Source organism: Salvelinus sp. IW2-2015, linkage group LG14 (assembly GCF_002910315.2).
Source record: "Salvelinus sp. IW2-2015 linkage group LG14, ASM291031v2, whole genome shotgun sequence".
Taxonomy (NCBI): domain Eukaryota; kingdom Metazoa; phylum Chordata; class Actinopteri; order Salmoniformes; family Salmonidae; genus Salvelinus; species Salvelinus sp. IW2-2015.
The window spans coordinates 25,856,611-25,880,054 of NC_036854.1; the positions used below are offsets into that span (position 1 = coordinate 25,856,611).

General features: G+C 46.4%; 2 protein-coding genes across 2 annotated transcripts in view; one reads left to right on the forward strand and one right to left on the reverse strand.

The window, feature by feature from the left end:
- Positions 1 to 23,444, forward strand: part of LOC111972755 (microtubule-associated protein 4) — a 171,365-nt gene that overhangs the window by 28,360 nt on the left and 119,561 nt on the right. The window lies entirely within an intron of this gene.
- On the reverse strand, positions 18,367 to 19,846 carry LOC111972982 (uncharacterized protein FLJ40521). The gene is made up of 2 exons (XM_024000093.1): positions 19,832 to 19,846; positions 18,367 to 19,734 (listed from the first exon to the last, which is right to left on the reverse strand). The coding sequence occupies exons 1-2, from the start codon at positions 19,844 to 19,846 to the stop codon at positions 18,367 to 18,369; spliced, it is 1,383 nt and encodes a 460-aa protein (XP_023855861.1).

Consider the following 23,444-nt stretch of genomic DNA (forward strand, 5'->3'; position numbering starts at 1 on the left):
CAGGGAAACGTAATGGGGATCCATAAAAACCCCAGGAAGAGTAGCTGCTGCCTTGGCAGGAACTAATGGGGATCCATAATTAACCCAGGAAGAGTAGCTGCTGCCTTGACAGGAACTAATGGGGATCCTTAATAAACCCCAGGAAGAGTAGCTGCTGTCTTGGCAGGAACTCATGGGGATCCATAATAAGCCCCAGGAAGAGTAGCTGCTGCCTTGACAGGAACTAATGGGGATCCTTAATAAACCCCAGGAAGAGTAGCTGCTGCCTTGGCAGGAACTAATGGGGATCCATAATAAGCCCCAGGAAGAGTAGCTGCTGCCTTGACAGGAACTAATGGGGATCCTTAATAAACCCCAGGAAGAGTAGCTGCTGCCTTGACAGGAACTAATGGGGATCTTTAATAAACCCCAGGAAGAGTAGCTGCTGCCTTGGCAGGAACTAATGGGGATCCTTAATAAACCCCAGGAAGAGTAGCTGCTGCCTTAGCAGGAACTAATGGGATCCATAATAAACCCCAGGAAGAAGAGTAGCTGCTGCCTTGGCAGGAACTAATGGGGATCCATAATAAGCCCCAGGAAGAGTAGCTGCTGCCTTGACAGGAACTAATGGGGATCCTTAATAAACCCCAGGAAGAGTAGCTGCTGCTTGGCAGGAACTAATGGGGATCCCATAATAAGCCCCAGGAAGAGTAGCTGCTGCCTTGACAGGAACTAATGGGGATCCTTAATAAACCCCAGGAAGAGTAGCTGCTGCCTTGACAGGAACTAATGGGGATCCTTAATAAACCCCAGGAAGAGTAGCTGCTGTCTTGACAGGAACTAATGGGGATCCATAATAAACCCCAGGAAGAGTAGCTGCTGCCTTAGCAGGAACTAATGGGGATCCATAATAAACCCCAGGAAGAGTAGCTGCTGCCTTGGCAGGAACTAATGGGGATCCATAATAAGCCCCAGGAAGAGTAGCTGCTGCCTTGACAGGAACTAATGGGGATCCTTAATAAATACAAATACAAATACAGGGAACAACCACCTGCTTGTAATTTCAGCCATCTTGTCATGTGTGAACAGCATGGAGAAAAAGGCCTGTGTCAGCTGTCTACAGATCAGTAGAAACAGGCCCGTGTCAGCTGTCTGCAGATCAGTAGAAACAGGCCCGTGTCAGCTGTCTGCAGATCAGTAGAAACAGGCCCGTGTCAGCTGTCTGCAGATCAGTAGAAACAGGCCCGTGTCAGCTGTCTACAGATCAATAGAAACAGGCCTCTGTCAGCTGTCTGCAGATCAGTAGAAACAGGGCTGTGTCAGCTGTCTGCAGATCAGTAGAAACAGGCCCGTGTCAGCTGTCTGCAGATAAGTAGAAACAGGCCTGTGTCCGCTGTCTGCAGATCACTAGAAACAGGTCCGTGTCAGCTGTCTGCAGATCAGTAGAAACAGGTCCGTGTCAGCTGTCTGCAGATCAGTAGAAACAGGCCCGTGTCAGCTGTCTGCAGATCAGTAGAAACAGGCCTGTGTCAGCTGTCTGCAGATCACTAGAAACAGGCCTGTGTCAGCTGTCTGCAGATCACTAGAAACAGGTCCGTGTCAGCTGTCTGCAGATCAGTAGAAACAGGCCCGTGTCAGCTGTCTGCAGATCAGTAGAAGCAGGCCCGTGTCAGCTGCCTGCAGATCAGTAGAAACAGGCCTGTGTCAGCAGGCTGCAGATCAGTAGAAACAGGCCCGTGTCAGCTGTCTGCAGATCAGTAGAAACAGGCCTGTGTCAGCTGTCTGCAGATCAGTAGAAAGCTCTGTACAGGCCCTCACACACACACACACACACACACACACACACACACCACACACACACACACACACACACACACACACACACACACACACACACACACACACACACACACACACCACACACACACACACACACACAACAGTTGGCTGGGGCAGAGACCAGTCCTGTTGAAGTGAAAGTGGAAGGTGAATGAGTGCTGTTTTCAAACATTCAAAGACCACTGGGTGCCAGCCAGAGTGTGAGTCACTGCACACAAACATTCATACAGTCAGTCACACACACACAGAGAGATACGGTTAGATCAGATGCAGAACGCTAACAGTCAGTCTCACACACAGAGAGATACGGTTAGATCAGATGCAGAACGCTAACAGTCAGTCACACACAGAGAGAGAGATACGGTTAGATCAGATGCAGAACGCTAACAGTCAGTCTCACACACAGAGAGAGATCGGTTAGATCAGATGCAGAACGCTAACAGTCAGTCACACACACAGAGAGAGAGATACGGTTAGATCAGATGCAGAACGCTAACAGTCAGTCTCACACACAGAGAGAGAGATACGGTTAGATCAGATGCAGAACGCTAACAGTCAGTCACACACACACAGAGAGAGAGATACGGTAGATCAGATGCAGAACGCTAACAGTCAGTTCTACACCAGAGAGAGAGATACGGTTAGATCAGATGCAGAACGCTAACAGTCAGTCACACACACAGAGAGAGATACGGTTAGATCAGATGCAGAACGCTAACAGTCAGTCACACACAGAGAGAGATACGGTTAGATCAGATGCAGAACGCTAACAGTCAGTCACACACAGAGAGAGAGATACGGTTGCAGAGTTCTGCTAAACCAGGAAGTGTCATCACCTCTTTTGGAAAGTGACATGATGACATCAGAGGTCAGAGTTCCTCTCGGCTGTCTTCTATCCGCTCAGTAGAGAACATGATGTCTTGTCTGGGGGATTTTGGGGATTTATTTCAACATTTGCAGTAATTAATGAAAGGTTCTATTAAATGTTATATTTCATGTTTTGAACTGATCATGGGTTGTGGCTCAGGTAAACCAGATATGCACAAAAGATACATTTTAATATATGAACTAATAATCACCAATATAAATACTAGACAGTCAGGGAGAATCGAAAATTCCATAAATGTCATGGGGCCTATTGATTTTGTTATAATGTTTGAGTCACTCAGATACCATAAGATCAAGGCATAAGCCATGGCGAAATGTCTATAGTTGTAGGAAATTAGGTTTAAAACTGCAAATATTCTCTCAGCCACATGGCGAAATGTGTATAATTGCGTGAAATTAGCTTTTAAACTGAAATGTTTCTCTCAGCCACATGGCAAAATGTGTAGCTTTGCAGGAAATTAGCTTTAAAACAGCCAAACTGTCTCTGCAACCTAGAGGAGGTTCTCTACAACCGGCCCTGGCATTGCGCTGTGCCCAGGGTGGCAGGAAGGGGATGTTAAAACACAGTGCACACTAAATAGTGCACCTGCAGTATCCACCATGTCTGCCGAGTCAACACGTAGGAGTGCCACTTCAAAAAATCCTAGTCCATAGATCCTGATTGGCATTACGTCAGGTTTGGCCCGTTGTCTGCTATTGTGGCTGTTTTGAAATGCCCTTAAAAACATTTCTTTATCTGTATTTTCGCTTTAGAGGATTTTAGTTGTGAATCTCACAGGCTGTTTTTTCCCCCCCTCCTTAAATGACATTTTGCCTTTTAGCACGGTTGAATGTCAGCTTTGTTGATCGTCGTTTCACATTTCTCTATGACTCACCTGTGTGAGCTGTCAGCTACTCCGTCTGTTGACACACTATAGTGATCTGTTGTAGCAGGTTCGATAGCATTAACCTCATGTCAGCCAGAGCACACACACACAAAATGGTGTCCGAGTGGCCACACCAACGGGTTCATGTTAGAATCCAGAAACTACAGCAACACCATTTGTGTTGTTTTCTTCGAGAGAAACTCCACTAGTTTCAATTCAAGGTCAGTTTAAATACCATGATTGTGAAAGAAGCCAAGCTAGCCAGCTGCAATGAATTGGTCCACAAGCTGGAGTTATATTGGGTCTCATCATTAGAGTTATATTGGGTCTCATCATTAGAGTCTTATATTGGTTCTCATCATTTAGCATTATTTACTTGCGGCTCAGCATTAGATTATAATTGGTCTCATTCATTAGAGTTCATATTAGGTCTACATCACTAGAGCTTAATATTGCGTCTCCATCATTAGCAGTCTATATTAGTCTCATCATACTAGAGCTTACTATTGGTCTCATTTACATTTACATTTACAATTAATTCATTACGCAGACGCTCTTATCCAGACGGACTTTACACAATTGGATTCACCTTATGATATACCAGTGGAACAACCACTTACAATAGTGCATCTAACTCTTTTAAGGGGGGGTTAGAGATTACTTTATCCTATCCTAGTATTCCTTAAAGAGGTGGGTTCAGGTGTCTCCGAAGGTGGTGATTGACTCCGCCTACCTGGCGTCGTGAGAGTTTTTGTTCCACCATTGGGGTGCCAGAGCAGCGAACAGTTTTGACTGGCTGAGCGGGAACTGGTACTTCCTCAGAGATAGGAGGCGAGCAGGCCAGAGGTGGATGAACGCAGTGCCCTTGTTTGGGTGTAGGGCCTGATCAGAGCCTGAAGTACGGAGTGCCGTTCCCCTCCACAGCTCCGTAGCAAGCACCATGGTCTTGTAGCGGATCGCAGCTTCACTGGAAGCCAGTGGACGAGAGCGGAGGAGCGGGTGACGTGAGAGAACTTGGGAAAGTTGAACACCAGACGGGCTGCGGCGTTCTGGATGAGTTGGAGGGGTTTAATGGGCACAGGCAGGGGAGCCCACCAACAGCGAGTTGCAGTAATCCAGACCGGGAGATGACAAGTGCTGATTAGGACCTGCGCCGCTTCCTGCGTGAGCAGGTCGTACTCTGCCGAATGTTGTAGAGCATGAAACCTACAGGAACGGGTCACCGCCTTGATGTTAGTTAGAACGACAGGTGTGTCCAGGGATCACGCCAATTCTTAGCACTCTGGGAGGAGACACAATGGAAGTTCAACCGTGATGGCGAGATCATGGAACGGGCAGTCCTTCCCCGGGAGAAGAGCAGCTCCGTCTTGCCGCAGGTTCAGCTTGATTGGTATCCGTCATCCACACTGATATGTCTGCCAGACATGCAGAGATGCATTCACCACCTGGTTATCAGAGGGGGAAAGGAGAAGAATAATTGCTGTGTCGTCTGCATAGCAATGATAGGAGAGACCATGTGAGGATATGACAGAGCCAAGTGACTTGGTGTATAGCGAGAATAGGAGAGGGCCTAGAACAGAGCCCTGGGGGACACCAGTAGAGAGACACGGTGGTGCGGAGACAGATTCTCGCCACGCCACCTGGTAGGAGCGACCTGTCAGGTAGGACGCAATCCAAGCGAGGCCGCGCCGAGAATGCCCAGCTCGGAGAGGGTGGAGAGGAGGATCTGATGGGTTCACAGTATCAAAGGCAGCCGATAGGTCTAGAGGATGAGAGCAGAGGAGAGAGAGTTAGCTTTAGCAGTGCGGAGCGCCTCCGTGACACAGAGAAGAGCAGTCTCAGTTGAATGACTAGTCTTAGAACCTGACTGATTTGATCAAGAAGGTCATTCTGAGAGAGAATAGCAGGGAGACGCTGGCAAGGACGGCACGTTCAAGAGTTTTGGAGAGAAAAGAAAGAAGGGATAACTGGTCTGTAGTTGTTGACATCGGAGATCGAGTGTAGGTTTTTTCAGAAGGGTGCAACTCTCGCTCTCTTGAAGACGGAAGGGACGTAGCCAGCGGTCCAAAGATGAGTTGATGAGCGAGGTGAGGTAAGGAAAGGTCTCCGGGAAATGCGTCTGAGAAGAGAGAGGAGGATAGGGTCAAGCGCGGCAGGTTGTTGGCGGCGCCGGCCGTCACAAGACGCGAGCATTCATCTGGAGGAGAGGGAGAAAGAGGTCAAAGCACAGGTAGGGCGTGAGCAGAACCAAGCGTGTCGTTTGACTTAGCAAACGAGGATCGGATGTCGTCGACCTTCTTTCAAAAGTTGACGCAAGTCATCAGCAGAGAAGGGAGGAGGGGAGGAGGGAGAGGATTCAGAGGCGGAAAGGTGCAAAGAGCTTACCTAGGGTTAGAGGCAGATGCTTGGAATTTAGAGTAGGTAGAATTGGCTTTAGCACAGAGACAGAAGAGAGAATGTAAGAGAGAGTAAAGGATGCCAGGTCCGCAGGGAGCGAGTTTCCTCCATTGCCGCTCGCTGCCCGGACCCTGTTCTGTGAGCTCGCAATGAGTCGTCGAGCCACGGAGCAGGAGGGAGGACCGAGCCCGGCCTGGAGCAGGTAGGGACATAAGAGAGTCAAAGGATGCAGAAAGGAGAGAGGAGCGTGAGAGCAGAATCAGGAGATAGGTTGGAGAAGGTTGAGCAGAGGAAGAGATGATAGATGGAAAGAGGGGAGAGTAGCGCGGGAAGAGAGAGCGAAGGTTGGACGCGCGATACCATCCGAGTAGGCAATGTCGAAGTGTTGTATGAGAGCGAGAGGGAAAAGCGATACAAGTATCGTCGAGACTTCCGAGGGGAGTTGCAATGCAGATTAGTCGAAAGGAACAGCATCTAGAAGATGGTACAAGCGTATTGCCTGCCTGTGAGTAGGGGGAAAGAAGAGGTGAGTCAAAAGAGGAGAGAGAATGAAAGAAGAAGGCAAAGCGAATGCAGCAAAGAGTAGACGTGGGAGGTTAACAGTACCCAAAAACCTGTGAAGTGAGCCATCCCGTCAGGAAAAGAACTTATCAGGGCAAGTCAAGCTCAATCTGATAACTCTCCAAGGGAATCTGAGGGCGCGTATAACAATCATTGATAAGAGCCATGTTAAGCTTGAAAGGCGCTGTAACTGTGACAGCGCATGGAATTCAACAGGACGGCGATAGACAGATGGTCAGGGGGAAAAAGAGAGAACTGTCCTACTTGACGATGAGGCATCCCAGTGCGCCACCACCCGCTTGACCAGAAGCTCTCGGGGTGCGAGAACACGGCAGACCGAGCGGAGAGAGCAAGTAGGAGTAGCAGTAGTTATCAGTGGTATAATCCATGTTTCCGTCACCTGCCAAGGAGACCAGTCAGACCTTGGAGGACATAGGCTGAGATAACGTCTCCTTGTTGGCCGCAGATACGCAGTCCACGGGCTGCCGAGACCTGAACTCAACGTGGCGCTGCAGCCTGGAGCACCACCAGGTAATAAGTACAGCGGCTCAGCCGGTGGTAAGCGTTATGTATGCGTCTAGCTGCAGAGAGAGAAAAACAGGATCGCACTAGACAGTCAACTAGTTAAAGCTACAAAGAAGAGAGCTAGCGCAATTGCCACAAGGAACTGATTAGATTATAATTGGGTCTCATCATTAGAGTTATATTGGTCTCTCATTAGAGTTATATTTTGTCTCATCATTAGAGTTATATTTGGCTCTCATCATTAGAGTTATATTGGTCTCATCATTAGAGTTATATTGGGTCTCATCATTAGAGTTATTTGGTCTCATCATTAGATTTATTATTGGGTCTCATCATTAGAGTTATATTGTGTCTCATCATTAGAGTTATTATTGGTCTCATCATTAGAGTTTATATTGGTCTCATCATTAGATATATTGGTCTCATCAAGTTCATATTTCTCTCATCATTAGAGTTATATTGGGTCTCATCATTAGAGTTATATTGGGTCTCATCATTAGAGTTATATTGGGTCTCATCATTAGAGTTATATTGGATCTCATCATTTCCATTGAAGCAACGTTGGTGGGTGCGGCATGGCTTATTCTCCCCTCACAGACATGAGGCTGGTTTTACTAGTGAAACTGGGGACTGTTTTAACCACTCTGGCTTATTGGTGTTAGCCAAGGCCTGATAGAGGTACACCCTCTCTACTGGAGACCGTGTGTATACTACTGCAACTTACAGGATCCTCCCATACACTCTGTACTGTGAATGTTCACGTTTCAGTTGATTTGTATAGCTCCAGAGGGAAATCTAGTTTGCAGTAAATACAATACAAAACATTTACAGCAGTGGAGGCTGGTGGGAGGAGCTGTTTGAGGAGGGGCTCATTGTAATGTCTGGAATGGAATCAATAGAACCGTATCAGTCATATGAAACCACATGTTTGACTCTGTTCCATTGATTCCATTCCAGCCATTACAATGAGCCTGTCCTCCTATAGCTCCTTCCACCAGCCTCCTCTGATTTACAGACCGTGTAAAACCAGTCTCGATACTATACATTTTGTCATTGACTCAACAGTGTAACATTGACTGTGCTATCAAATGAGAAGTACCTGAAAAGCAGTGGAGGCTGCTGAGGGGAGGACGGCTCATAATAAAGTCTGGAACGGAGCAAATGGAATGGAATCAAACACATGGAAAACGTGTTGGATGTATTTGGTACCATTCCACCTGTTCTGCTCCAGTCATTACCACAAGCCTTTCTCCCCAATTTAGGTGCCACCAACCTCCTGTGGGTGAAAAGGCTAAAAGGTAGGCGTTGTTTCACTTGTTCCTCAGTGCCCATATAGTCACCTACCAGACTGTCCAGCAGATGGCGCTCCTGGCCTGTTATAGTGTTATACACTGACAAAACATTAAGGACACCTGCTCTTTCCATGACATAGACTGACCAGGTGAATCCAGGTGAAAGATATGATCCCTTATTGATATCACTTGTTAAATCCACTTCAATCAGTGTAGATGAAGGGGAGACAGGTTAAATTATTATGTTTAAGCCTTGAGACAATTGAGACATGGATTGTGTATGTGTGTCATTCAGAGGGTGAATGTGCAAGACAAAATATTTAAGTGCCTTTGAATGGGGTATGGTAGTAGGTGCCAGGCACACTGTTTTGAGTGTGTCAGGAACTGCAACGCTGCTGGGGTTTTCACACTGAACAGTTTCCTGTGTGTATCAAGAATGGTCCACCACCCAAAGGACATCCAGCCAACTTGACACAACTGTGGGAAGCATTGGAGTCAACATTGGCCATCATCCCTGTGGAACGCTTTCGAAACCTTGGAGTCCAGGCCCCGAACGAACTGAGGATGTTCTGAGGGCAAAAGTACACTCAGTATATATACACAGCTCTGTGAAAAGAGAAAGAGAGAGGGAGGGCTCCACCATACAGACTGTAGCCCTGTAGTACACTGGCTGGTGACTTAGGAAACTCTTTGTTTACGTACGTACACAATGTGAAAGTGTGTACAGAGGGAAAGATGCAGAGAGGGGACAAAGATTTCAAAGAGAGGGAGATAGTTAGATTTCAAGATTTCAAAGAGAGGGAGAAAGTTAGATTTCAAAGAGGGGGGGGGGGTGCTAGATTTAGAGAAGTGCGAGTTCTGCCTGGCGGAGGAGAGAGAGAGAGGAGGAGAGGAGATGCCAAGGAGGGGGAGGGAGGACTGAGAGATGGGGAAGGTGGAGGGAGAGAAGAGAGAGAGAGAGGAGGAGGGAAGGAGGGAGCGGAGGAGAGGAGGGAGGGAGGAGGGAAGAAGGAGTAAGAAGAAGGAAGAGAGCCACGGAAGGAGGAAGACGGGAGTGAGGAGGAGGAGGGAGGGAGGGCGGGAGGGACGGGAGGGAGGGTACCCGCTGGAGGGTGAGGAGTCGGGAAGGTAGCGAACGAGAGAGAGACGGAGAAGGGGAAGGAGGAAGGGGAATTGGGACTGGAATGAATGGTGAGAGATGAGGGAAGGGAGGGAGGAGAGAAGGGAGGGAGAGAGGGGAGGAGGAGGGGAGAGGGAGGAAAGCAGGGGGAGGGAAGGAGGAAGGAACAGTGAGGGAGGGAGGGAGGGAGGGAGAGAAGAGAGAGGGTTGAAAGAGAGAGAGAAGAGAGGATGGAGGAGAGACGGGGAGGGAGGGAAGGACCGGTTTATGCTGGAACGTGTGCTGCTCTGCTCAGCAGCTAAACCCAATCCATTCTCTGATTACACCATTGGGCACATGCTATCCTAATCTTCTTGATGAGGAAACCAGGGGAGGAGGGGACAGTGTTTTAAAAATGCAAGAATGGGGGAGAGATTAGAGAGAAGACATGAGATAGAGACAGACAGGCGGCAGCCTGTTGGAAAGAAAACATAGAGAGAGAGAGGAGAGAGAAGAACCTGTCATTAGTTCCATCCAACGTCCCTGTTTGTGGAAAGATACAAACCCTGAATGACTGGCGAGAATTCTCGCCGCGTCCGCTGTCACTGACTCTATAGCTCGTGCTATATCTCGCTGCCTGGATCATCACCAGCCTTTCCCCTGCGTGTCTGTCTCGTCTGTCTGTCTGTCTGTCTGTCTGTCTCTCTGTGTAGTTTACCCTAGCGCTAACAAGCACCATATAACCTAGCACACAGAGTGGGCTGTTGTCTGTCTGTCGTCTGTCTGTCTGTCTGTCTGTCTTCTGTCTGCCTGTCTGTGTAGTTTACCCTAGCGCTACAACACCGCTATAAATCTTAGCACAGAGGTGCTTGTTGTCTGTCTGTCTGTCTATCTGTGTAGTTTACCCTAGCGCCTACAGGCACCATATAACCTAGCACAGAGTGGGCTGTTGTCTGCTCTGTCTGTCTGTCTGTCTGTCTGCCTGTCTGGTGTAGTTTACCCTAGCGCTACAGCACCGTATAATCTAGCACAGAGTGGGTCCGTTGTCTGTCTGTCTATCTGTGTAGTTTACACCTAGCGCTACAGCACCATATAACCTAGCACAGAGTGGGGCTGTTGTCTGTCTGTCGTCTGCGTTGTCTGTCTGTCTTCTGTCTGTCTGTCTGTGTTAGTTTACCCTAGCGCTACAGCACCATATAACCTAGCACAGAGTGGGCTGTGTCTGTCTGTCTGTCTGTCTGTCTGTCTGTCTGTCTGTCTGTCTTCTGTCTGTCTGTCTGTCTGTCTGTGTAGTTACCCTAGCGCTACAGCACCATATAACTAGCACAGAGTGGGCTCGTTTTCTGTCTGTCTGTCTGTCTGTCTGTCTGTCTGTCTGTCTGTGTAGTTACCCTAGCGCTACAGCACCATATAACCTAGCACAGAGTGGGCGGTTTTCTCGTTCGGAACATCCGTGGATGTCTGTGTGGGCCTAGCAGAGAGGTAGCCCCTCGGTGGCCCAGAAGGGCATTACATTAGACAGTGTGTTTAGATAGAGACAGAGAGGCTGCCCCCTTGTGGCCCAGAAGGGCATTACATTACAGACCGTGTGTTAGATAGAGACAGAGAGGCTGACCCCTGGTGCCAGAAGTGCATTACATTACAGACAGTGTGTTAGATAGAGACAGAGAGGCTGGCCCCTTGTGGCCCAAAGGGCATTACATTAGACAGTGTGTTAGATAGAGACAGAGAGGCTGCCCCCTTGTGGCCCAGAAGGGCATTACATTACAGACAGGTGTTAGATAGAGACAGAGAGGCTGCCCCCTGGTGGCCCAAAAGGGCATTACATTAGACAGTGTGTTAGATAGAGACAGAGGTCATGAATGATGCTAAATATACTATTTGAGTTGTTGGGACAGTTAAAATGTAACATAACACTGATGTTACAGCTCACATCATAAACTATTGTATTATGTATTATGTATGTTATGACATTTATGAATATCATTCAAATGTTTCATCCATCCAAAACTTCCTGCATCCCATTGAAATTCCATATCTAATCATAACGCCTCTGCTTGTCCCTGTCTCTGCCCCCACCCCACCCACACACAACCTCCCTCCAGAACCATGAGGAGCTGGACCTGAGTCTGAGTGATGCTCTGACGGACAGCGTCCCCCAGGAGGGTCCAGAGGGCCTGGTGGAGAGAGACTTTGTGGCCCAGCTGGAGTCTGAGGCCTTCGATGACCAGGTGGCGAGACGGTGGGCAAGACAGACTACATCCCCTGCTGGACAATGATGGGACCAGGCAGGTTGAGCTGGCCGGAGGGCATGGGGTCGGGGGACGAGGGGATGGGAGGGGGGCATGAGGGAGGTCATTGAGGTCAGTCATAATACCCTAATGGGACAAGAGAAGGGATTGAAGTGAACACCTGCCATGCTAACCAACTACTATTTTCATGTTGTGTTTCTGTAATTTTTGTTAATGACTTGGTGCTGCCTATCTTGGCCAGGATGCTCTTGAAAAAGAGATTTCAAATCTCAATGAGCCCTTCCTGGTTAAATAAAGGTTAAATAAATAAAACTATAGAAGCTAATTAGCCTACAGTGAATAACTTAGAATTTATGCTCCTACGGGCTTCCAAGTGCACATCCTTCCTAGCCAGGGGACGTGCTCAGTGAAGGAGAGGTGGCTAAGGTCATGGTGTATTGAGGTGTAAGACTCACGCTTTTCTCTCAGGATAATACTCTCCTCTCAGGGTAATGCTCTCCTCTCAGGGTAATGCTCTCCTCTCAGGGTGATGCTCTCCTCTCAGGATGTTTGTGTGTAATGTTACGTAACCTTACGTAAGCATCTCCAGATAAGTGACTGATAATGCCATACAGCTGGACAAGGCCTGCCGCTTTGGATCTGACAGTGTGTCAGTCCAGCGGCTGTGGCCTGATTTTAGTGGAGTGTGTTTGTGTTTGTGCGTGTGTGTGTCCAGCCGACTGTGCCTCAGCTTTGGGCCATGTCTATTGTCCAGACAATCTGTCCAGAGTTGCAGACTGTGTGTGTGTGTGCAGTTTTCCATGATGGTCAACTTCAGAAGTGCTGTGGGCAGTAATCATGCCATGTGCGTTAGTTCCTAGCTGACACCGACCAGCAGCATACCGCCCTGCATCCCACTGCTGGCTTACCTCTGAAGCTAAGCAGGGTTGGTCCCGGTCGGTCCTTAGATGGGAGACCAGATGCTGCTGGAAGTGGTGTTGGAGGGCCAGTATGAGGCACTCTTTCCTCTGGTCTAAAAAAATATCCCAGGRCAGTGATTGGGGACATTGCCCTGTGTAGGGTGCTGTCTCTTAGATTAAACAGGTGTCCTGACTCTCTGTGGTCACTAAAGATCCCATGGCACTTGGGGGGTGTTAACCCCGGTGCCCTGACTAAATTCCCAATCTGGTCCTCATACCATCATGGCCACCTAATCATCCCCAGTTTACAATTGGCTCATTCATCCCCCCTCCTCTCCCCTGTAATTATTTCCCAGGTTGTTGCTGTAAATGACAATGTTTTTTCAGTCAGTTTACCTGGTAAAATAAACATACTGACACGCCTTGTTGGGGTGTATGTGTGTGTCCAAGCAGAAAGCTAATAGGTAGTTGGCCTAATGTGTGTGTGTGTGTGTGCGTGTGCGTGTGCGTGTGCGTGTGCGTGTGCGTGTGCGTGTGCGTGTGTGTGTGTGTGTGTGTGTGTGAACAGATGCCAACCCTGTGTTGGAGAATGGCGAGCAGAACGCCCAAGGGGCACAAAAACCTGGTAAGAGTTAATTCCCAGAATTCTTCTGTCCTTGGCGACTCTGAAAGTACCACCTGACCGTCCTCACTTCCCTCCATCCTCTTTTACTTCCTGTGTCCTCGTCCTTCGCTTCTCGTATTTCACTTATTTCTCCTTTTGAGTGTTTTGAGTGTGTGTGGGTGTGTGTGTGGGTTTGCTCCTTTCATAATTTTATAGTCAACCAAGGACTTTCAGGTCAGGATGTGAAGTTAGTTATATGTTGGTTGGACTTTTTGAGGTTCATCGACATCCTGTGATGCTCACATAAGAGCACAAGGCCTTTAATTTGTCTTTAATTTCCTCTCTACTGTTTATAGAGAAACATCTTTACCTTGTCCTGTCTCTGAGGATGTCCACAGTAAACCAATAGAATCGTCTGGATTCTTATTGATGCTTTGTGTATAAGAACCTTGAAGTGAATAAACAGTCTGTTTCTGTGAACATTCACGTTGCACTTTCTGAAGGTCTGCCATGGATCGTTTCAGTTTCTGTAGGGCTGCCGTGGATCGTTTCAGGTTCTGTAGGTCTGCCGTGGATCGTTTCAGGTTCTGTAGGTCTGCCATGGATCGTTTCAGTTTCTGTAGGGCTGCCGTGGATCGTTTCAGTTTCTGTAGGGCTGCCGTGGATCGCTTCAGTTTCTGAAGGGCTGCCGTGGATCGTTTCAGTTTCTGAAGGTCTGCCGTGGATCGCTTCAGTTTCTGAAGGTCTTGCCGTGGAATGCTTCAGTTTCTGAGGGCTGGTGTGGATCGTTTCAGGTTCTATAGGGCTGCCGTGGATCGTTTCAGTGTTTCTTGAAGGATTGCGCTGGATCGCTTCAGTTTCTGAAGGGCTGGTGTGGATCGTTTCAGGTTCTAATAGGGCTGGCCGTGGATCGTTCAGTTTCTGAAGGTCTGCGTGGATCGCTTCAGTTTCTGAAGGTCTGCCGGGATCGCTTCATTTTCTGAAGGGCTGCCGTGGATCGTTTCAGTTTCTGAAGGTCTGCCGTGGATCGCTTCAGTTTCTGAAGGGCTGGTGTGGATCGTTTCAGGTTCTATAGGGCTGCCGTGGATCGTTTCAGTTTCTGAAGGTCTGCCGTGGATCGCTTCAGTTTCTGAAGGGCTGGTGTGGATCGTTTCAGGTTCTATAGGGCTGCCGTGGATCGTTTCAGTTTCTGAAGGTCTGCCGTGGATCGCTTCAGTTTCTGAAGGTCTGCCGTGGATCGTTTCAGTTTCTGAAGGTCTGCCGTGGATGCGTTTCAGTCTCTGAGGGCTGGTGTGGATCGTTTCCAGTTTCTGTAGGTGGGTGGATCGTTTCAGGTTCTGTAGGGCTGCCATGGATTCGTTTCAGTTTCTGTAGGGCTGGTGTGGATCGTTTCAGGTTCTGAAGGGCTGGCGTGGATCGTTTCAGTTTCTGAAGGGCTGCCGTGGATCGTTTCAGGTTCTGAAGGGCTGCTGTGGATTGTTTCAGGTTCTGTAGGGCTGCCGTGGATCGTTTTAGGTTCTGAAGGGCTGGCGTGGATCGTTTCAGTTTCTGAAGGTCTGCCGTGGATCGTTCCAGTTTCTGAAGGGCTGCCGTGGATCGTTTTAGGTTCCATTTGTAGTCCCAGTTGAATTCAATTGACCAGCTTTGAGCTTTCCTTCTGAAATGGGGTTCTGTGTGAATAGATCAGTAGTCCTTTACTAGTGTATTCTTATAATCAGATGGAAGCTTCATTAGTGTCTGATCCTCCTTCTCCTCTGAGGTAATTAACCAACTGGAGGGAGACTAACGCTGCCTCTGTATTCTCCTATTGAGCAGCCCTTCTAATTACCCACTAACCTGCGCTGTAGGAGGTCTGCAGATATTTCATACATTTCAACAGTGTAAGGGGAATTCAACTTTCTGTCAGTTGTTTCCCCAAATACTTTTTTTTATGTGGAGGCCACGATTTAGCAGTGACTGTGCGCCGCTACTAAATGCATATAGGGGAAACACTGGTGTGTGTTTTGTACAGTTGTTTCCTTTTTTTTTGGTCTTCAGATTTCTTTGCTTCCATTTTATCATTCTAATTCCTTTGCCATTCTGAGCATTCCAATCCACTTCACATTCTCCTTTCTTGAACTACTGACCAAGATGAGGAAATGCTTAGTCTGATGTACCCAAACCTTTTTGCTCTTCTACACCAACATACTTACCACAGAAATACAGTACAACTCTCTCTCCCTTCAGCCCAGGTTGAGCTGTATAGAGCTTGTGGCCGGTGGAAAATCTAATTTTTGACTGCACTGGGACTTTAAAGTGGCAATCAGCAGTAGAAACAATAACTAAGCATCCTCGCCAGTGGTGTAAAGTACTTAAGTAAACATACTTTAAAGTACTATTAAGTCGTTTTTGGGGGGGTATCTGTACTTTACTTTATTATTTATATTTCTGACAACTTTTACTCCACTACATTCTTAAAGAAAATAGTGTACTTTTTACTCCATACATTTTCAGGAAAATGGTCATATTCGCGCACTTATCAAGAGAACATCCCTGGTCATCCCTACTGCCTCTGATCTGGAGGACTCACTAAACAGAGAACATCCCTGGTCATCTCTACTGCCTCTGATCTGGTGGACTCACTAAACAGAGAACATCCCTGGTCATTCCTAACTGTCTGATCTGGTGGACTCACTAAACAGAGAACATCCCTGGTCATCTCTACTGCCTCTGATCTGGAGGACTCACTAAACAGAGAACATCCCTGGTCATCTCTACTGCCTCTGATCTGGCAGACTCACTAAACACACATGCTTCATTTGTAAATGATGTCTGAGTGTTGGAGTGTGCCCCTGGCTCTCTGTAAATGATGTCTGAGTGTTGGAGTGTGCCCCTGGCTATCCATGTATAAATTAAAAAAAGAAAATGGTGCCGTCTGGTTTGCTTAATATAAGGGACTTTAAGTTATTAATATTTTTTGAGTAATTACATTTACTTTCAAACTTAAGAATATTTCAAACCAAATACTTGTTACTTTTACTCAAGTAGTATTTTACTGCTTGACTTTAACTTTTACTTGAGTCATTTTAAGGTACCTTTACTTTTACTCAAGTATGACAATTGGGTAATTTTTCCACCACTGCTGCTCGCCGCCCCTGTTTCAGTAAAAAGCTGAGGGATGTAGCTGGAGATGCAAGGACTGACCATCCATGATATCAACATGATAGTTTTGACCATGTTTTGAGGCTAAACAGTGTTTGTTTACATTTACTTTGTTTAAAAACATTGGAGTTAAACAAGTTTATATTTCGGGTTCTGATGGGGTATGACAGTTGAACTAAGCTTTATGAGATATATTCTTCAAGACTCAATGGGTACTAATCATTAATTTATAAATCTGAAAATGAATATAGCAACTGCTGATTGCCCATTTAACTATATTTAACAAGTGTATTTATATGTAGATCAGAGGAGAGGAGAGGTTATCCTCTAAGATAACCAATGGTGCAAACCGCATGACTTTACAGTGCCTTGCAAAAGTATTCACCCCCTTTCTGTTTTTCCTATTTTGTTGCATTACAACCTGGAATTTAAATAGATTTTTATTTGGATTAATGGACATACACAAACCAATCCAAATTGGTGAAGTGAAATTTTAAAAATAACTAAAATAACAAAAAATAAAATATTCTTAACAATAAAAACAGAAAATTGGTGCGTGCATATGTATTCACACCCTTTACTATGAAGCATCCTAAATAACATCTGGTGCAACCAATTACCTTCAGAAGTCACATAATTAGTTAAATAAAGTCCACCTGTGTGCAATCTAAGTGTCACATGATCTGTCACATGATCTCAGTATATATACACCTGTTCTGAAAGGCCCCAGAGTCTGCAACACCACTAAGCAAGGGGCACCACCAAGGAAGCGGCACCATGAAAACCAAGAAGCTCTCCAAACAGGTCAGGGACAAAGATGTGGAGAAGTACAGATCAGGGTTGGGTTCTAAAAAAATATCTGAAACTTTGAACATCCCACGGAGCACCATTAAATCCATTATTGAAAAATGGATATGAATATGGCACCACAACAAACCTGCCAAGAGAGGGCCGCTCACCAAAACTCACGGACCAGGCAAGGAGGGCATTAATCAGAGAGGCAACAAAGAGACCAAAGATAACCCTGAAGGAGCTGTAAAGCTCCACAGCGGAGATTGGAGTATCTGTCCATAGGACCACTTTAAGCCGTACACTCCACAGAGCTGGGCTTTACGGAAGTGGCCAGAAAAAAGTAATTGCTTAAAGAAAAAAATAAGCATACACGTTTGGTGTTACCAAAAGGCATGTGGGAGACTCCCCAAATATATGGAAGAAGGTACTCTGGTCAGATGAGACTAAAATTGAGCTTTTTGGCCATCAAGGAAAACGCTATGTCTGGCACAAACCCAACACCTCTCATCACCCCTAGAACACCATCCCCACAGTGAAGCATGGTGACAGTGAAGCATGGTAGGGTGTTTTTCATCGTCAGGGACTGGGAAACTGGTCATAATTGAAGGAGTGATGGATGGTGCTAAACACAGGGAAATTCTTGAGGGAAACCTGTTTGTCTTACAGAGATTTGAGACTGGGACAGAGGTTCACCTTCCAGCAGGACAATGACCCTAAGCATACTGCTAAAGCAACACTCGAGTGGTTTAAAGGGAAACATTTAAATGTCTTGGAATGGCCTAGTCAAAGCCCAGACCTCAATCCAATTGAGAATCTGTGGTATGACTTAAAGATTGCTGTACACCAGCGGAACCCATCCAACTTGAAGGAGCTGGAGCAGTTTTTCCTTGAAGAATGGGCAAAAATCCCATTGGCWAGATGTGCCAAGCTTATAGAGACATACCCCAAGAGACTTCCAGCTGTAATTGCTGCAAAAGGTGGCTCTACAAAGTATTGACTTTGGGGGGGTGTTTATAGTTATGCACGCTCAAGTTTTCTGTTTGTTTGTTTTATTTCTTGTTTGTTTCACAATAAAAATATTTTGTATCTTCAAAGTGGTAGGCATGTTGTGTAAATCAAATGATACAAACCCCCCAAAAAATCTATTTTAATTCCAGGTTGTAAGGCAATAAAATAGGAAAAATGCCAAGGGGGGTGAATACTTTCGCAAGGCACTGTAAGTAGTAACTAGGTCAGAGAATTAGGAACGTAGAGACAGAGGCCCCAGGAACCCTAAGCTTGAGAGCCATGAGGAGTGTGTTTGTGTCTGTTGTTATTGATACGTATACGCCTGCGTGTATATCTGCAGCATGATGCCGCTGGCTGCAATGCATATATGTTACTGCATAGTGAGAAGGCTGGGGAGGGGATCTGTTGGAGTTGACAGATCTGGTACAGGGAGGGAAGGTCTGAGTGACAGATTGGTTCTGGGGAGTTGATGGTCTGGAGTTGACAGATCTGGTACGGGGGGATCTGTTGGAGTTGACAGATCTGATACGAGGGAGGTGATGGTCTGGAGTTGACAGATCTGGTTCTGGGGAGGTTATGGTCTGGAGTTGACAGTTCTGGTTCTGTGGAGGGATCTGTTGGAGTTGACAGTTCTGGTTCTGGGGAGGGGATTGTTGGAGTTGACAGTTCTGGTCCTGGGGAGTGATCTGTTGGAGTTGACAGTTTATGCGTCCTGGGCGAGTGATCTGTTGGAGTTGACAGATCTGGTACGGGGGAGGGGCACTGGTCCTGGAGGTGACAGACAGATTGATCTGGGAGGTGATGGGTTGGAGAGTCTGGTATGGGGGAGGGGTCTGGAGTTGACAGTTCTGGTCCTGGGGAGGGATCTGTTGGAATTGTTCGGCTCCTGGGGAGAAGATCTGGTTCTGGGGAGGTATCTGTTGGAGTTGACAGATCTGGTTCTGGGAGGTGATGTCTGGAGTTGCAGATCTGGTTGGGGAGGTGATGTCTGGAGTTGACAGATCTGGTTCTGGGAGGTGATGGTCTGGAGTTGACAGATCTGGTCTGGGAGGTGATGGTCTGGAGTGAAGATCTGGTTCTGGGAGGTGATGGTCTTGGAGTTGACAGATTCGGTTCTGGGAGTGATGGTCTGGAGGTGACAGATCTGGTTCTGGGGAGGTGATGGTCTGGAGTTGACAGTTCTGGTTCTGGGGAGGGGATCTGTTGGAGTTGACAGATCTGGTTCTGGGGAGGTGATGGTCTGAGTTGACAGATTGGTTCTGGGAGGTGATTGGTCTGGAGTTGAACAGATCGGTATCTGGGGAGGTGATGGTCTTGGAGGTGACAGATCTGGTTCTGGGGAGGTGATGGTCTGGAGTTGACAGATCTGGTTCTGGGGAAGGTGATGGTCTGGAGGTGACAGAAATCTGGTTCCTGGGGAGGTGATTGGTCTGGAGTTGACAGTTCTGGTTGGGGAGGGATCTGTTGGAGTTCACAGTTCTGGTCCTGGGAGGGGATCTGTTGAGTTGACAGTCTGGTCTGGGGAGGGGATCCGTGTGGAGTTGACAGATCTGGTTCTGGGGAGGGGATCTGTTGAGGTGACAGATCTGGTTCTGGGGAAGGGGAATCTGTTGGAGGTGAACAGATCTGGTCCGGTTGGGATTGCTTTACTAACCAGGCACTCTTGTTTCTTCCCCATTGCCCTCTTACCCACCCATGCACCATGTTCCCCTACTCACTAATCATACTCACTCACATACTCTCCTTCCATTTTCTTTTGGATCATCCCTCCATCTCTCCATCTCTCTCTGTCTCATTCCATCATCCCTCCATCTCTCTGTCACTCTCTTTGTCTGACTTGTCACTCTCTCTGTCTGTCTTTTGCTGTCTGTCACCTTTCGCTCTCGTCCTCTTTTTCTTAATTCCTACATTTCTTCATCCTTTTTCCTTTCATCCTCCTCCTTCTCTCCTCTCTTCTCTCCTTTGCTCTTCTCTTTTTTTCTCCTCTCTTCTCCTTTCTCTCCTCTCCTCTCTGCTCTGCTCTCTTTGCCCTTCTCTCTTCTCTTCTCCCTTCTCTCCTCTGCTCTCCTCTCTCCTCTCTTCTCTCCTCTCTCTGTCCTCTCTTCTCCCTTCTCTCCTCTGCTCCTCTCTCCTCTCTCCTCTGTCCTCTTCCTCTGTCCTCTTCTCTCCTCTCTCCTTCCTCTCTCCTCTCCTCTCTCTTCCTCTCTCTTCTCTCTCCTCTCCTCTCTCCTCTCTGCTCTTCTCTCTGCTCTTCTCTCTCCTCTCTTGTCTCTCTCCTCTCTGCTCTCCTCTCCTCTCTCCGCTCTGCCTCTCCTCTCTCGCTCCTCTCCTCCTCCCTCTGCTCTCTGCTCTCCTCTCTGCTCTCCTCTCTCCTCTCTGCCTCTCTGCCTCTCCTCTCTCCTGCTTCTCTTCACTCACTCTCTCTCCTCCTCTCTTGTCTTCCTCAACCATGCTACAGAGAATTAGATGAATCCGCCTCCCCAGTGTCAGCTGTTCTTCTGCTTCTCTGCACCCTTTCCTCCCCCCCAGTACATCTCTAACCACCACTACCACCGCCAAATGTCCTTCAGCCTGGAGGCCCTGTAGGAAACCCTGTGGACTCTCTCCTGACTCCCACCACCCCTCCATCAAAATATGGGTTAGGGTGCTCCACTGTCGCCGCATAAGTCCCTCTCCTCCAGCTCTGACTGGGTTACTGAGCCTAGAGGACTAAAGGATTAGAAAGATGCCTCGACCACACAGATGAACAGACACACAATCACTATCGCAGATATACATGTGTACTGACAGAGTAACATCAGATATCATGTGTACTGACAGAGTAACATAGATATATAGTGTACTGACAGAGTACATAATATACATGTGTACTGACAGAGTAACATCAGATATATATGTGTACTGCAGAGTAACATCAGATATATATGTGTACTGACAGAGTAACATCAGATATAATGTGTACGACGAGTAACATCAGATATATGTGTACTGACAGGTAACAAGTATATATGTGTATCGAAGAGTAACATCAGATATATAATGTGTACTGACAGAGTAACATCAGATATAATTACCGAAGTACTGATAACATGTTACTGACAGAGTAAGCAGTAATACTGACAGATACATAATATATGTGTACTGACAGAGTAACATAAGATCTAATACCAATACATTATGGTACTGACAGAGTCTAGATTACATTTCTAAGATAACATAGTTATAACTGTGTACTGACAGAGTACACGATAGGTATCAGATAATCAATCAATGTGTACTGACCAAGTAAAATCAGATATACTATGTGTACTGACAAGAGGTAACATCAGATATATCAATGTGTATGACAGACGTATAACATAGATAATACATGTGTACTGACAGAGGTAACATCAGATTAATATGTGTACTGTCACAGAGTAACATCAGATATACATGTGTGACGAATAAGATACTAGTACTAAATAACCATCAGATATATATGTGTAGTGACAAGTAACATCAGAAATTACATGTGTACTGACAGAGTAAACATCACAGATATACATGTGACTGACAGAGTAACATCAGATATATATGTGTACTGACAGAGTAATCATACCAATGTTACTACGTAACATAATATATGTGTACTGACAAGTAACCATAACATGTGACTGAAATAACTAGTATACAGTGTAAATACAGGTAACACGAAACATGTTGACGAGTAAATCAGATATACATGTGTACTGACAGAGTAACATCAGATTTTCTGACAGTACATCAGTATCTGGCGAGTAAATGAATACACTACCTTAGAATTTTGGGGGTCACTTAGAAATGCCCCTTGTTTGAAAGAAAACTTTTTTGTCCCCTTAAAATAACATCAAATTGATCAAGAAATACAGTGCACGACATTGTTAAGTTGTAATGACTTGTAGCTGGAAACGGCTGATTTTTATGGAATACTCTAATGGCGTACAGCAGGCCCCATTATCAGCCACCATCACTCCTGTGTTTCTGAGTGCTATCAACACACACCATGTCTCCTTTTCTGATGTCTGATACGCACATTTTGTTCCTGGGAAATGTGCATATTGTTATAGTGGCTTGGATATTTTACCACATGGACAGCCATGTTCTTTCTTAGTATACACACAGCACTCTTTTTAATTTTATAATGAACATAGTTTTAACATACTCACCTTCCACCAAAGTTACTTGACCCATATTTCGTCAATAGTGTAGCCTCTTCCTCTCTCTCTCTTCTTCTCTCTCGCTCTCATTCCCTCTCTCTCTCATTCCCTCTCTCTCTCATTCCCCACTCTCTACTCTTAATTTTCCTCACTTTTCTCTCTCCTCTCTCATTCCCCTCTCTCGCTCATAATTCCTCTCTTTCTCTCTCATCTCATCTCGTTTCTCTCTCTCTCTTTCTCTCTCATTCCCTCTCTCTCTCTCTTTCTCGCTCTTTCTCTCTCTCTCTTTCTCTCATTCCCTCTCTTTCTCTCTCTCTCTCTTTCTCGCTCTTTCTCTTTCTCTCTCTCTCTCATTCCCTCTCTGTCTCTCTGTCTCTTGTCTCACCAACATCCTTGGTATTATGCTTCAGTGGACAAGTTAATCTCCACACACACACAGTACCACTGCCAGTTTCTCTCCTCCCGTCAGCACCTTGTTTCTCACTGAGCTACCGCTGCCAGCCTGTTCTCCTAACACCAAACTCACACTGCTTCTAGCTGTCCTTGTAATAACTCTGTTGATCAACCACTGGCATCGTTTCTAACATACTGATTTTTAACACAAGTGACACTTTCAGACTTTCTCATGTTTCTGTCTTTTATTTCATTTTAATAAAGTAAATAAATGGAAAATAAACGATGACTAAACTACAGACTTTACCAAACTACAGTATGTTTCTGTATGCTGCTGTCAGATAGCCTGGGTAACATTTCACTTCTTGTACTCCGTTTCATAGGCCAAAGAGACTGGCCTTTCGGTAATCTCAAAGTTCAATATGCAGCTCGATTTTGTGCCCGATTACTGATTGGTTGTTAAAACATAACATTTTAGCATAACAAGGAGTGGTATCGAGACTAGCTCTCAGACGGTCGTCATCTTGATTTCGGACTACTCTTCGTTGATATCAAGCCTCCTGTTCCTCCACTGCTACACATCTGTGTACTGCACTCTTTTTATAGACTATCTGTCTGTCTGTCTGTCTGTCTCAGTTTGTCTGTCTGTCTTAGTCTGTCTGTCTTAGTTTGTCCGTCCGTCTGTCTTAGTTTGTCCGTCCGTCTGTCTGTCTCAGTTTGTCTGTCTGTCT